Below are 17075 nucleotides of genomic sequence, written 5' to 3' on the forward strand. Positions count from 1 at the left end.
CAGGACACCAATGACACAACATAAGCCATTATATGCTTTTAGCAAAGGTCTATGAATTTATTTTTTTTTTTTTACAGTAAAGTAGTCATGTACAGCCTTTCTACTTTTACACTAGAAAGTATCTTACTAGATAGTTATAACTCAAGTTCATTTTTCTAGTTTTTCTAGTTCACATGTACTAGCAGAGAACTAGTGATGTCTGACAAATACTGCCCATGATTTAATAGGTGCACTATTTGTCCCCACCATGGATTTCAAACTTGGGATTAAAACCAAAAATGCAAGTAACATTAAGAAGCCTTCTGCCTCAGAACAGTAAGTAGTCATCCGTCAACATCACAAGCTCACAAGCAGAGCTTTTTTGTGAAGCAAACTGGTGATCTGTTCATCTAGGCAAGGTAATAAAGGTTGAGCAATGTACAAGTAGAGGCATAGCATCCAGTCTCCATCAGAAAAAGCAAGTAAAGCCACCACAGGCAGTGGTGGTAGGCACTTTGCTGCTTTGGTAGGCAATGACATTGCAGGACAGAGTAAGAAACCCACATTAACCTCTCTGCCTGCCCCACTCCTCAAAGGACACAATCTCTACCATAAGCAGCTCCTTGACACCAAGCTTCCAAAGCTCCTTGACACCAAGCTTCCAAAGCTCCTTGACACCAAGCTTCCAAAGCTGCCTTTTTTCAACCAGCACTTTGCACTTCGGAAAATGCAAATTCTAACCAGTTATGTAAATTGCCATGTAGAAAGACAATGCACAGAATCACAGAATGGCTTGTGTTGGAAGGGACCTTAAAGATCATCTAGTTCCAACACTGGCGCCACAGGCAGGGACATTTTCCACTAGACCAGGTTGCTCAAAGCCCCATCAGACCTGGCCTTGGCATGTGGGAATGGAACAAGAAGCATACCAAATGCTTCTCAAAATTACAGCATCCACTGAAGTCATGACAAAGGAACTTTACAATTTGCTTACAAATAACAAAGCTATGCACAACAATTGTAAGGAAACACTGCTGCCATTAAGAGTTTACATTTTAAAAGGTGACAACCCCATAATTAGCTGTGTATAGGCCTATGGATCCACCTGCACAAAGTTCTTCAGAGGTCAGATATGTGTTCCCTTACAGATGATGACGACATATGTTGTTCTTTGTTTCACCTTTTCCATCTCAAATTTAACAGCCATTTACAAACATATGGTCAACCACTTCCATATACATTGTTTGCTCACTTATTTCAGGCAATACATTGCTGGTTTTTTAATTCCTCCAAGAATGTTAATCTAGCTTCAAAGGTGAAGAGAAATAGCACTGGCTGCCTTGTTCTCCCCCTTAGTCATGCTGAACAGCAGTTGCTAAAAGAGCACAAAAGATGTGTAAAACCAGGTTCCACTAGCAACTCCGAAAAGCTTCATATCCATATCTTATCCCAAAAATCAAATCCTTTTGTCCTACCATGTTTATGGCTTCTATTTTAAGGAGGGGATTTTGGCAGAGGATTGTGGCTAGCTTTTTTTGTGTGACAAATACAGTATCAGGATAGTAGCGTCAAGGCTACATTCAAAAGAATGAATATGCCAGATAAATGTTGCATTTAACTCTCATCACTTTGAGATTTTATGCACAAATTCCACAGGTTTCTTGGGGAAAATACACCATAATGCACCACCTATGAAAGCAGGAACTTTATCATATATATTCATGTACAGGAGACTAAAATACACTGAAGATATAAATCCTACAATCTGGTATTTTTCATACTAGACTTTGCAAAGGAATAGTGTTCACTTAGCTGATTTTTTTTCCCTCTGTTTTAAACAGTAGCTTCCCAAAGAACTTTTGTGGCAAAGGGGGAAGGGGAAGTTCATTTCTGTTCTTCTTTCAATTAAAAGAGGAAACTGATCCCATTATGGGCAACTGCAACACTAAGTCATGATGCATCAAGGTTTAAGCTTCTAACCATTAAAAGAAAACAAGAACATACATAACATTAGCTACAGGAGTATGATTCCTACTTGCTGTTACCATCAGTCAGGTATAAGAAGGAGCATTGACTCCGGGATAATGACTGTGCAACTCAGTCACACTTGCTTTTTCTCTGCCCGTTTCCTTCTTCACCTGGGTAAGACAAGGAGGAAAATAGAAAGTCACTGGGACCATGGGCCAATCCCAAAGTATTTGGCAGATGAAGAGACCTGACTGAGCACTCCCACCCCTCACCACAACAGTTGCCCCGGATGTCTACAAGTGAGGACAGGAAAATGGCAATTTCAGAGAAGTATATATTTCAATAGGCCAAACGGCCCATCTTAGTCCCAGGCATTTCTCCTTGCCAAATTTCAAAGGCCTGCTGCAGATAATAGAGGTGACAGACCTCAGAAAGGGTCTGCATTAACTTTGTATAATGGGAAACATTAAGCAACCTAACCTGAATGAATACAGAAGGCACTAGCAAGTTCTTCTAAAACATGAAGGAACAAATTGCTCTTGTGGCTCTGCATAGTACCTGGCAAAATATATTAGCAATTTTAATTATTTTTTTTTCTTTCAATGTGCCAGTATATTTTAACTGCACCTCTGGATTTATGTCAGTACTGAATATTATGTAATTATTCCTTAAAGGAAGCAAACTGCTTCCATGCAAATATATCTGCATGCATAAACTACAAGTAATAATTTATGCACTGAATTTTCCAACCTTAATGTACACATTATCAGCAGTGCAAGAATTCCAAGTTGGAGAACTCGAATTTCAAAATTAAAATTAGAATACGAAGGAAGATTCTAAGGAACAACCTTCACTTGCACAAAGCCATGTTTTGTCATTCTACATAATAACTAATGTTATCAGTGTTACCTTAAAAGTTTTTCAAAATATTTCATATTAAAATACCAATTTTTGATAAATAGTCCTTAAGGTTTAGGAAATCTTCAACAGACTTGCCTGATATAAATGCCATGAATCCCTTTTCTGTCAGCCATCAACAGCAACCAGAATAGATACACTTGAAGAGAGGACTGAATGCACCAACTTTTCTATTTGGATCACAATGAACAACATGCCAGATAGTCATTCACTGGCTGCTTTTTGAAAATTCTGTTTTGGAAACAACAGATCATTTACTTGTGCTCTCCTCCATTCAAAGAGAATGAAATTAAGCTTCTAAAAAAAGAAAAAAAGATTTAAAACAACTATTAATTTTCAATATTCTAAATGTATCCATCATATTCTTCACAAGGATTGTCTGTAGCTGTGTGCTATTCCACGAATCATTTAGGCAATAATGAACATAAAGCCATGCTTTTGTTCAAATCACACACGGTGGGATTATATGTGAACTGACCCTCCATGTATTATGTGAAGACAAAGCTTTGCTTTGAGCTCATTCCTGCTCTTAGATTAGCAAATTTAGAAAGTTTAGTGTATTTATCAGTTTCCAAATCTAGGTAGTTTGTTTTAAAAGTATAAATGCAAACCAGGAAATAAACCCAAGTTTCATCGCTACTTACAGCACAAAAGAACAAAACAGAGAGACAGATAGGGGGAAAGAAAACAGAACACACATACATCTTTGGCAACATTATTTACAGGCTTTAGCAAAGAAAAGAAACAGCAGGCAAGTTTTCCTCCTAAATATATTAATCAGGGTGTTTCAAAAAAATATAAGCAGCCCTAGTGATAAAAAGACAGATCGTTTCACCAATTCTCACTAGGGGTTTGATATTCTAGAGCCACTGACAAAGGGAAGTATGATTATGTCTTAATTGAGACTTTAAATAGTGCATTTCAGAAAGCAAAGTAGAACTACCTTGGTTTATTACATTTTTAGAGAACAAAACATACTGGGTTTCTGAAACATAATTGAAAACTATTTTGAGACTGTAGCACCAACCCAAACTTGAATACTTTTCTATTCTAGTCACAGCTTTATTTCAGGAATTCACTGTTCCAAGGATTTAAGGGAAAAGATAAGAAATAGGAAAGGGGAAGGATACACAGGAAGCTTTGTATTTCCTCCATTTCTGCTTAATCCCGACAAAGTCTTCCAGATTGTCATGCACCAAGACTGTAATTTACATCACTGAACAATCACCAAATTACTAGGAAATGTGCCCAGTGTAGGAGTAATAGCTACCAAATTTCAACTTTTGGCAGCAAAATACAGAGCAAAAAGCATGAGCAAGCACTTTTTTGTTTGTTTGTTCATTAAAAAAAACAGGAATTGCCAGCTAAAACCAGTTATCCTGCTGGTCTAATCCAGTGGGAGTACAGGTTGTTGTAAATTAAGCCAGGAATCTTCTCTCTAAAAAGAGGTTCTGGTACATGAAGCAGAACAGCAATAAAAGCAAGATGATAAACTGCATGAAAGTAACATGTAAGAGATTACCCCAGATTTGGTAAATCCTGGCAAATGCTAAGGGTTTAGAATTCCTTTCAACTTCAACACCACCAGCACCCAGTAGGATGCATTCAGCATCACACAGGACCTGCACTTACTTTTATCTGGGGTGCTTTAAAAAATAAGAATTTAAAAAAAAATATATATATAAAAAAAATTAAAAAAAAAAAAAAAATCAGCAACTCCCAAGTATAAAAATTTGAGATTTCATTCCCAAATAATCTCTTTAATGAGCAGGTGGCATTCTCTAACACCAAATAACCAAAAATAGGTAAAGGATCTGCACTACAGGCTAAAAGGGACATAGTCAAGGAAAAGATGAAAGCAAGAGCTATTCCGCAAATGCTAAGAATGAAAGAGCTATCATTGGGAATAATCACATTCCTCATATGTGTTTTTTACCCTGAACCAAAGAGGTGCAAATTACTCTCAAAATCAACAATGTATTTATCTTACTGCCTGTAAAACAAGATGCTTTCTCAGCTATATGGTTCGTTTAATTCACAAAGTTGGTAGCTACAACAGCTTTTCACTGGAAATTGCAAGTAGTATGTGCTTGACCTTGTTCTCAGTGAAACCAATAGACAATAACACATGACCTGAAGTGACTACACATACAGCATCCACTCAGGTCTTTGCTCAGACACTGCATGTAACTTTCTTCTAGCACTGTTCAAATTTTTAAAGCAGCTGCATGAAAGTTTTTGGGAAAAAAAAAATAGAATTAGTAAAAAAAGACATATCAGGTTCTGTGATGTACAAAAATCCCACTGAAGTAAAGAAGTTGTCTGAATTTATAAAAATTATCATTCACATGAAGTGAAAACAGCACCCTCTTGACTCTCTCTTTGGTCCTTTCAGAGAATGCCGCTCCACAATACATGACCACCAGCAGAGAAGCCAGTTTTTAAACAGCTTTCTATTCCCATCCTGAAAGTGCAGTTCAGCACCTTCTCAGGACTGCTGATACAGCTGTTCACCAGCTGTGCTATGAATCACCAAAATGATCACTTAAAAACAGATACTTTTAACCTAGATCATTTCAGTGACCCAGTTTTACAGAGCAGCCTCATAAACAGTACAGGCACAAGTGAAAATGCCAAAAAGATTCCTTATATCCTTGGTAAAGTTCTTATAATCAGGCACCTCTCCTTTTCCCAAAAGAAAACAGTCTGCAAGAAATGCAAAATGCAAGGAAATGCAAAATGCAAGAAATGCAAAAATGCAAGAAATGCAAAATGCAAGAAATCCATGTGCACAGAAAGCACACTGAAGTCTCCTATATTAACGAGACTATTTTGATCTTTTTAGATCTGCCTTGAATTGGTATCTTGATTGATATACCTTGGAATAAACATGTGCCACCTAGTGCATCATTGACAGCCAAACAAACAGAAGTGACTTACCAAACGTCTAGCAAATTCTCTATTTTCTGAAAGAAATCCATATCCTGGGTGTACCTTGGAAAAAAAAGAATTAAAAAAAGAAATCACATTGGTTGAATTCTGAAGCCAGACACCAGATTTACTAGCACCTTTTCAGATAATGGGGAAGGTGAAGTAGACCATTAAGCATTTAAATTAGTTGGGTATTTTAAGAAACTGTGTCTTAACACACTGATGTATATAAGTCAAGCTGTAAAGACTCACTGGTTCAACTACCATTTCTGAAACAAATATTCAATACTTCACAAGGGAGAAAGGTGCTGTTTGCAGAGTAATAAGCACTCACTCCCTTTGGCATTTTGCCTTCTATTCTTTTTAACTCCATTTTGCCACATTTATCTCATACCAGACTTCCATATGTATGCTCATTCACACTCTTGTCAGTAACCACTATAATTCCTTTATCCCAAAACATTTCTAGCAGTGATCAGAACAGTGGTCTTCAGGTCCTCAGTCATTAGCGTCCTACCTCTAGCAACTCTTGCTGGAGAACACACTTCAGTGTCTCATTAGTTTAAGTCATGCATCCTTATGTGTCTGGTTTGCTATTCACACCCCAATTTGTACACTGTAATTACTTAAGAGGAATATAAGAAAGTTTGACTTTTCGCAATTCACGTAAGACTCTTGATCCCAATACATTCTGACAGACAAAGTATAAGCAGTTTTATTCCCCTCTTTTAAAGAGCCTAAGCAACTGGGTTCCATATTCAGAAACTCAGAGGGAAGGAAATAGTTTTCTTTACAGGCAAGTTTTTGACCCCTGAAACCACTATACCAAGACATCCTCTTTGAAAGAAATCACAATGCTGATCCAAACTGTTCCAGGGTAATTAGTGTTGCTCATATATACTCATCAAATTTTATTTTAATAAATGCCCTGTGTACAGTTGCTCTGAATAATATATTTGCTTCACTGACAGAACAAAGAACATTAGGCATGTCAACATGACTACACATTAGTTTTTCCAACTGATTCCTGCTAAGCTTTGAATGTCTGGCCAATTTGGAGGGAGAAAGAATAGCCCACATTTACACACATAAGCTAACATGCATTTTGTAAACATTCTGAAACAAAAATAATTATGGGAAGCACATTTACCTTATCTTCCTGTAAATAACATTTATACCATTTAGAGAGTGATTCACACTAAGTTTAAGAAAAAGCCTTTTTGGATACACTTTGTAAAGCATTCAAAAAAAGCCATTATGGCATATAAAGGGTTAGTGCTCAAAACTAATTGGGATTTTTTTTTTCCCCCAGCAAATTTGGAAATGAACTGAAGCTGCTCCCTGGTGTGAAAGCTGAATCCAGCAGCCACCTGCAGGATCAGCGACCAGTGCTGCCAGATGCTACAAAGCCTTTGATTTCCAGTAGCGATTTCAGACACATTTAACTCATGTGACATGAACTAACTGGAATAGCATATTCAATCACTTCCCCCCCACACCTTTAAAAAAAATACAAACTCTGGCTTTTCTGCTTTCTATATATGAAACAGCTGCAGCAGATAGACTCATTCAGACTCACAGCTTGGGCCCTGGTTTTCTTAATGACTTCCATGATGGCATCCATGTTGAGGTAGCTTTTGCTGGTGGGAGCTGGGCCAACACAGACAGCTTCGTCCGCCATTTTCACATGAACCTGAAGAGGCAATATTCTGCATTAACAGATGCTCCCAGCAAAAATAATTACCATCACCCTGAAGTATGCACACAAATCTGATTGTTTCAAAGATAATTTACATACCATAACCACTCTAAAATACACACTGAAATTGCCAACATTGGCATACAAGAACTCGCACAATAAACTGCATTTCATATAACTCCAAGCTTAAGTCACTGTCAAAATGTTTTATTATTCCAATATATTATTTTGAATTTGATTAAATAAAATCATGACAAATATAATTTCAGCTTCCTATACTGATCATCTATATGTAAATTCAGTCTAAAAAGTACTTTGTTACATGTAACCAGGGTAGCCTAATATCCTAATACTTAATAACAAACATTCATGACCAGTTCTAAGCAGGCTCCCCAGGAAGTTGGGGATAATTAGAGTGAATTGAATGAAGGGATGCAGTGAGTGTCCCTGCACAGCATCAGGTCAGCACCATGCACAAATTAAAGCCTATGACTAAAGAGTTCAATATCACTACACGTGAACCAGAAAATCTTGAGAATTATTTAAGCAGGCTCATGTTTGATTCCTAATCCATTGTATCCTCATTTATATGCATTTGCCAAACATTTTTAGTCAAATCTGAATTATACAAAAGGGACAAATGTTTCCAACATTTTACCAGGAAAAATAAAATTGCGAAGTTTGAAGTTAGAAGTCTATTTACAACTCATATGCATGCTTACTTCGAAGAAAAAGTTACAGGAGTTTAGTCAACATGTTTTCAGAGTTCAGAATTACTTTTCCTTTAAGGTAATATACACGCAGACCTAAGAAACAGAATGATTCATTTTCCTCATGCTGTTCTCCTCTTCTAAGCTCTCTTCCAGTACATATTTAAGAAACCATGCCATTGCTTAAACTGTGCAAGATTATACTAGCTATGCGTCAGTAAGACTTGTTTATACTGACAGTTTGACATTTATAATGCCTACCAGTTTTAAGTTATTTTTATGAAACATTTGATATCTTTAGCACTCAGAACGAAGAATACACTGTTTAAAACCCTGTTCTTTTAGAAAATGAGTCCTCACATATGTGAAATTTGAAACATTTTTAGTTTATTTTGTTCTTTGTGAAAAAGAATTTTATTTGCAAGTAGCATGAAGGCTGTCAAGTATGGCAAACTAAGGCTAGAAGTAATGTAGCCCACATACTATTGGCTCATTCAGGAAAAAACAAGCCCAGGAAAAAAAAAAAAAGAGCCATCTAGAATGTGGCAAGCCTAGTTAAAACAATATTTCGCTGATATTGAATACAATATGAAATAAATATTCAGGTAAGTACAACAAACATGTATAACAAGCACAGGAGTTTTCTGAACTTTGCAAACGCTAATGTCCTGTTCCCGTGGTAGGATTAACCTAATTCCAAATTTCTTTCTGGGGCATCTCTTAAATAGCTCGTCAATTTGCTGTATACACAAGTATGAGTTCACATAACCTGGAACCAGCACACATTTCACATTTAAATTATTGCTTCTGTAAAGTCATTGTAGTTTTATTTTACTACTACAGCATTAGCCTCACATTAAAAGAAAGCAAAACCAAAACATCCAAACCACAAGCACAGAATCATGCAGCAAGATATTAATGCTTTTGCAGAAAGTACACCTCAGCAACTTCAAATGCTGTCAAGATTAGCCTATCATTCTTCCTAGAGCACTAAGTACAAGAAACAACATGGTCCTTGGATACCTTTATTTGCACTACCAATTTATATACTTTAAGTTGCTGGTTTGAATTTCTACATGGTTTACACGTCTAAACAAAGTTATTCAAGCTTAAGTATAGTTCAGCATGTATGCTTTACGAAACCAACAAGTTCCATATAGAAAATGACTCAATATAGTTATTTTTAGGTATTAAAAGAAAAACCCTTCTTACACTAAGACACCAACAGCCCCATTAGTACCATAAGCAGCCATAGAAGATACTGCAAAACCACTAATTTGATCCATGTAAACAGTCTTGAGCACTTTTCCTCCACCATTTTCTCCCCACTTCTGATATGTCTCACTGTTACTTAAACTCTTTGGAGTTTCGACACTTCCTTTCCTACATTCCCCTGTAACCTGGCAAATCCATTTCTCCTTGTTTACTCTACTGCAAGTTTAGTGCCTTCTCTAGGTCAGTGCCAGTCCAGCCCTGCATACACCCTAATATACCATATGTAGATATAACAAAGCAGCGAAACAGTAGCCATATCACATTCACATTGCCTACAGGGCACCAAGCAAATCTCTAAAGGACAAGAGAAAGGTCTCCATTCCTCCCCGCTAGTTCAAAGCCTTCAGTTTTTTGGGTTCCAGTGACAGCTCATCAATCTATAGATCCTTCTCGTATCTCCTTTTTTATAAAGGTGATTAAACCAACCCACACATAATCTGTTTCTTCTTAGTAATTCATGATGTTAATTCCCCTCTAAATATTTGACTTTTTCACAATACATGTAGTTCATGAAGAATACACAATACCATTACATAAGTACACTGCAGAATTTACAGTATAGTACAAACAAACATAATTACATTAACCATAATTAATACCCAGCATTATAACAAAAGCCATCATTTGAATCCACATGACAGCCAAAACTTTCAGCTTACTACCAAGCGGCACATAATTCACATGATAATTCACTAAGCTTTTTCTTCTGCAGAAGCCGACTTATAATACAATTATTTCTAGACACTCCGATGAATCCAGCAAGTTCCCTTTTTCAAGCACATTTCAAATACATTTATTTTGAAATTCAAGGGTTGATTAATTGCTATATTTAAATCACACAATTCTAGGTATTCAAAACTTGTCCCTAACTTTCTACAGCTTAAACTTCAAAAGGTGTAATTTCTTCCTTTTCTATTTTAGTTTACAAAAACAATGCCAACAAAACAAAGAAGTCATCCCAGGAAGTTCCTGAAGAAATTAAATTCCTTCATATATATTAGAATTGACCCTGCAATCTCAAGCATGAATGGATAACAACAAGGACTGTAAAATCAGACAAACCTTAATGTGCTTAATGGTTTATACTGCAAGTTTTAATCATTTCAGGCTACCAGTGCCTCAAAAGATACACTTTAAGCTATTTGTTTCAAGTTAGAGAATGCAAACAACTAGAAGTCATGAAAAAACACATCCTATTTGTGTAACAGCAGCTTAATTTCTGTAGAAGTTGTATATTTGAAGTCCTATATTTCATAAGGACTAATTATTTTGCAGCAACAGAAATAAGAATTTTATCAAAACCTACTGAATCATCATTTTACAGAACATCTGTCTAATTCAAAAACTACAGGCTTAATTTAGTCATCCAAATCCCTGTATAGGTTTGTTTCAACTTTGGAAATCCAAATCACAGCCTCCTCAGCTCTACATCTATGACAAATAACCACTAATAATACTCTGGATTTAACAAAGACTCCTAGCAGAAGAAAATTAGAATGAATACTCTTAAATTGCACAACTACGTTTGGATTAAGGTACAAAGACAACTGGACACAGAAGTACAACAATGATTTTACTGCACGATTCTTCATGACCACATACAGACAGATGAATTAGCTCAAGTCCAACACAGTTTAGAAGAAAATGCACAAAAATGGCCACCTTTTCCAAAGCCAGTTTAGGTCCAGAAGCCACTTTCATGACAAGGCACCTAAACCAGTAAATCCTGCCAGATCTTTATAGAGGAATAGCTTTGCGTTTCTTCACCATGTTGCCAGCAAATAGGCACATAAAGTGAGGAGTCCATCAAGGCTGATTAGCCAGCCATTTCTGGCTTGGATTGGTTCCAAGCACCACTTCAGGCTGCAGCAGCTCTCAGGGTGCAGAATGCGATAAGAGCTAACAACAGCAGCAGTGATTGGTTTTGGAGATCCTTCTTCTATATTATGTCTCAGTATTTCTGGAGTATTTATAAACCAGGTTTGGTGCCAGGTCTTGGCATCATATCCCAAAAGAGAAATATGCCCTTCACCCAAAATTTTGGATAAAAGCGCCACAAAAATATTCAATATCTGCTTTGCAGGAGATAACCCAATTTAGGACTACATTGCATAAGAGCTAGTAAATACCCAAATTAGCTAGATCATGTTAGGTCTCCTTTACCCTGGAGGGTGGCACATGTATTCATTTGACAGCAGTATCCTCTCATGCCCAGCCATACTCCAAATTTACTGAGTTATCCCTTTAATCGAACCTGCATCTCAAATAATAATTTTGAGATCACATATGGCACTTCTAGATATGTTCTGTTTAACATCAAGAATCAAGGTAACCTTCTCCAGGAGTCATTCAGCTGCTGCAGGTTGCTAGTTGAACCCTACATTAAAAACAAGTCACATTTACATATATATGTCCCTCAGCATTCAAATACAGAAAAGTTGTGTTAGCATGGAAATTTATGAAAAATTATTTTAAGGCAAATAGCTAAACACTTATTTTCAGCGCATATACAATGTATAAAACAAAAACACTAAGACAATTTACAGACCCCCTGGCATTGCAATTATTCAGCAACTCCAGTTTTTTAGCTTCTTCTGTATCCAATTCATGACAGAAGTGCTCTTTTCCCCAATTTTACAGCAACTCTCATATACTAATTCCAAAAAGTAAATGCCAATTTTGTCATGAGAGCCAAGAGAGAAGCAAAAAATACATCTACATGTGTTTCCTAACAGAGTGCTTAGTATCACCCACACAGTTTCCACAGATTTTATATACTTCAGCAGTTTCTGATGTTTATTGTGTGACAGATGCCATTTACTTCAGTGTAAATGCCTAATTAACACATAGACATACACACATTTACTCCCCCCACTCCTCCATCTCTGAGGAGGTAAATGTCTGGGATTCCCTATTGTCCCAGTTTTTCAGAGTAGGTCACCCTGCTCATCCCTAGGTCTCAACACAAGTTGATATTCATGCAGCAGAGACAGTTATACTGAGTTGCAAGATGCATTCCCCCCCCCCCCCCAATTCTTCTGTAGTCTTTTAGAATTTATATATATGGAAACTGTTATATCTGCATTACAGTGTTAATCAAACCTATGAAGCAATCAGAAAAAACTCAGTGAAGACAACACTTTTGTTTGGTACACTAGATAAGATTGAGCATTGTTTAGACAAAGAACTCTAATCAAACAAGTCATTCTCCTTTTATAGCTCAAATCAATATTACACATTGGAACAACATCCGTTGGTGTAAGTGGATTCACTTAATTGGCCCAAACTGCATAATATGGCTCAGCAAGACAAATCACAATTAGCTCTACCCATAAAAAAGGGCTAATGAGTAAATCCTTTGTAAGGTAGCTAAAAAAAAAAAAAAAAAAACAAAAAACAACCACCTCAAATCTTGCCAGCACCACTGCCAAAAAAGACAAACAAAACAGAACAAAAAGCTTGTGGTATTAAACAGTCTTGAATTAAAAAAAAAAAAAAAAAAAAAAAAAGCAAAAAAGGGTCAAATTTACTGCTTTGCCAAAACCACATCTTTCGTCTGACCTAAGTGTCTTCTATCAGCTTCACACTAAAATACACACACCTAGAATACAATAAATCTGTGCTCATGGTGAGTGTATGGTATTCATACAGCCTTTAAAGTGCTATCTGCAAAGAAATACTGCCACACAATCACAGCATTTAACCCTAAAATGAAATAATGGACACATTTCTAAACCGTGTGAAAAGCAGAACTGTGAAAACCATAAACAGCATAACTATCCCATCTTTTCCTCATTTATTTTTACTCAGCATTTCAAAAACCTAAATAAAAATCTATGCAAATGAACAAGTCAACCTACTGAGTCAGCACAAGCAGATTTCTCTGCAAGCTGATTTGAAAATGGTTTGGGTTTGTTTGTTGTTTTGTGGGTTTTTTTTTTTTTTTTTTTTAATCTGATGGCCCAACAGCAGTCATGTGAGGACTAAGGTAAAACAATTCTTTGGAGGATTTGAAACGTTTGGTTTGCTGAAGGGTATTTACAGTCCCCTCCCAAGTCTACAAGGGCTCTCAAAACAGCCCATCCGTTAGCACCCCAGGTTAGCAGGCACCAGCAAGGGGGGGGGAAAAAAAAAAAACACCAACAAGAAGGGAAAGGAAAAGAGAAAAATATCAGCACCCTTTTCTCTACCCCACCCTGCCCTTCAGTTCGCCAATGATACAAAACTTGAAGGCAGCAATAGCCTCAGGAATGGCCTCAAAGCTAACATATCTCAGTTATAATTAAAGTGGAAGGATCCAAGTTGAACTGAACAGTCTTTAAAAAGAGAAACACCAAGCAGGCAAGACTGCATTTCTAATCAAGATTAAGGAAAAGCACCTCTACACATCTGTTCACATTCTGACTTAAAAACATGAATTCATTTTTGTAACCTTCAAAAAAAAAAAGACAGCATAACCAAAAATCTCTCTCCCATGAACAAAGCTCTGGAATTTCGTTGGCTGCTAAAGAGACACACGACTTTACTTGACAAAGACTGCATCAACAGAAAAGGACTCCCCATTGTATCTAGATGCCTGATCACTCATACTGTGAAAAACACACCATGCTAAGGGTGTCACACAGTGAGAGTCTGAAACAAAGTTCCATTTGCTGGGACAAGCAAGGAAATGCTTCCACAGTTCTGAAGACATTACAGATAACAATCTGCAAGAGCCTCTTTCAGAATGGCTTTGGCTCCTAAAGCCTTTTGCTACATACTTACTCTTCGGCATACAACTTCCCAGTGAAGTACCTCCAGAATACTGATGGGCAAAAAAGGCTTCTCCATCAGAGTTTTATTGCAGATGCTCACTGTGGTTTTTTTACCCTACAAAATAGTAAGGACCAGAAACTAGTAACTCAGTGCTTCATGCAAACTTAAGACCACAGATCTGGCTAAACTTCAGTTCTGCAGAGCTGAATATTGGGCAGACCATATAATTAGGCTGACTAAAACAATGTAGTGGGCTCTTTTGACCAGACATTGAAAATTGAAGGCATGATATTTGTCTCTATAGTATGTTTTTTTCTAGGAAAGCTTGTCTCTAAAGGCTTCTATTGAAAACAATTCAATCATTCTTAAAACGAGTTCTTTAGCCCATCAAGTCCAGCTGCAGATAACCAGCAAGTACAAATAAAAGGTTGCTTAACTTCTTCTCAAGTTCAAGCAGCTTTTCTTTTTGAGAGGAAAACCTGCTTAAAGCTCTAGAAGACAGAAAAAAGCCAATCTGTCACAGTTAATAGCCAATAAGAGCTATTTGTCTGCTATTTAAAATTTAGCAGAATTAAACGCTTGGTCTGTATCACAACTTTCCACATGTTTTAGTCAACACCAACCAGGAACAATCAATCTTTCTTTGGCAGAAAAACTGAAGCAGAAGAGGGAAAAGGTAGATTGGTAGTCATCTTGTTTACAAATCTACCTCTGGATGAACTGCAAGATTAACAGAGACAGAGAAATTAAGGAAAAACCACAATGTCCCATTCTTCAACTCCATCTCCTTGTATCACAGCAAAATACTTCTCACAATCTTCAGGGAAAAGCATTCCTCTTGTCTCGTGAAGATTAGAGGCAGCACAGCCATTCTAAAGAGCCGTTATTGATTTAGGGGATGCTGTGAAGACACAGTCTGCAAGCTTAGCAACTGTACTCGCACCTCTGTGGACTAATTTTACTCTGGAGTACATTATCTAGAGCAAGTCTCCAGGAGAAATGGGAGAATTTTTAGTTCAGAGTATACACTAACAACTTGGGAAGATCCTTAATAAATCTGTTTACCGAAGCAAGAGTCTCCATCTGTTTCAAGAGTTGAACAATTCATCATATTTAGAGCAGTCTGCTATGCTCTGTGTGGATGCTAGAGTATTATCTTTGCAGTGTATGTGATTTTGAGCTTTAAGTGTTTTACAGAAAGAATTTTTTTGTGATGTTAACAAAATAGTGGTGTCCTACAGTGTTTTTAGTAGCCTTTCTGCATTTCAAACACATCTGCACCCACATGTCAGCCTTTCCCTAATGGAATCTCAGCTTCTAAGCACATTAGCAAAGCAACAGGACAGATCATTCTCATGCTGTTTCTTTTTCCTACCTCTCCCAAAAAACAAACTCACCATGGAATGCATTTGATGCATGTTTCTTTGTTTTGTTTTCTAAACAGGTAAGACATGTGGGAAATGAGAAAGCTAGTACTTAGGCAGGTCTAGAAAACAGTATCACATGGCAGCAAGGGTAGCCAACTACAGAACTTTATATATATATAGTAGTGATTCAGCCCTTAATTGAGCTAGGTACCCAGAAGATGTAAGGGATTCAGAAAAAGTAGCTTAAACTCAGCCACATTACAAAGCAACACATAATATGCACTGGTAGCATGCTCCTAACTAGCATTTTAGCGTAACTCAGATGGAGCTCTGCTTCAGATAGCTGAACACAGCACAAAACCATTTAGATGAGGTTCCTGCAGGGTCTCCAAATCTGCCTGCCTACAGATGGATGGGGTGCAGAAATTGCTTCCAGCATCCAAAGATGGCAGTAAAGTCAAGGATCCCTGAAACCAGTTCCAGGGTCGAAAGAACAGCCCACAGGAGCAACGAGGTGAATTCACAGCTACCTGGACACCTACATTTCAACTACACAACAGGATTTAAAAGAAAGACGAGAGGGAAAGTATGGATGTCTGTTCAAGGCAACGTATTTTGGAGCAGTATCTGAAGGACTAACATTAAAAAAAAAAAAAAAAAATCAGAAATGCAAGATACAGACCCTACAGTAAATTACTTCCCAAAATAAACCACATATTGAGACATGAATAAGTTTCACAGTAAGCCACACTTTATGCAAATACAAGTTGCCACTCAAAGGATAACCTCAACCCTAACGCTCCTCCACATTCAGCTCTAGCAATTACAATGCTGCTGAGACAGATCAATGAACTGAACAGACCCAGTGGAAAAGTAATCTAAGGGGAGGGGAAATTAACCTTCTGTCAAATCAGCAAGTTAAACCATCTCCAAGCCACATGATCATTGGATCCAATACAGTGAATGAATGAGAGGGGACAGAGGAGTACAAACAGTCCTTTCAGAAATATTTCAGGCTTATTTTAGACATAATATGAAGTTAGATCTAATATATCAAATAATTCATAGAAGAAAAATTGAAAAAGAAAATGAGCTTTCAGTAAAAGATTTTTAAAACACAGAAAATTTTCCTTATATCTATGCAATATGTATGTATCATAGAAAATAGATACGTACATATGTGTGCATATATATATGTGTATATACACACACACACCCCTCTTAACCACTTAGGGTACTCAGTGAGTGGGGATTTTCCACCAGTTAAGTACTAAAGCAGTATCTATAATAAATCACAAAAATTCAGCCATGAAACCTCAAAATTATAATCACATCCAGTATAAGATTGTTTTAAAAGGAATGGAATCTTTAATACTTACAAATGCTTTATTAAATATCCACTTTACTACATAAGTCACAATACTAGAACATTTTTCCTTCAAACTTACACTAATGTCAATATACAGATTTCTT

General features: G+C 36.9%; 1 protein-coding gene across 1 annotated transcript in view; it reads right to left on the reverse strand.

Moving 5' to 3' along the window:
• PCCA (propionyl-CoA carboxylase subunit alpha) overlaps nucleotides 1-17075 on the reverse strand; it is a gene marked incomplete at both ends in the record, with an annotated part of 276300 nt that overhangs the window by 232738 nt on the left and 26487 nt on the right. The window contains 2 exons of the mRNA XM_080612857.1: nucleotides 5806-5859; nucleotides 7376-7489. Of these exons, the coding sequence (XP_080468983.1) occupies nucleotides 5806-5859; nucleotides 7376-7489 (168 nt within the window). The remainder of the gene's footprint in view (nucleotides 1-5805; nucleotides 5860-7375; nucleotides 7490-17075) is intronic.

This window comes from Psittacula echo, assembly GCF_963264785.1.
Source record: "Psittacula echo genome assembly, chromosome: 3".
NCBI classification, from domain to species: Eukaryota; Metazoa; Chordata; class Aves; order Psittaciformes; family Psittacidae; genus Psittacula; species Psittacula echo.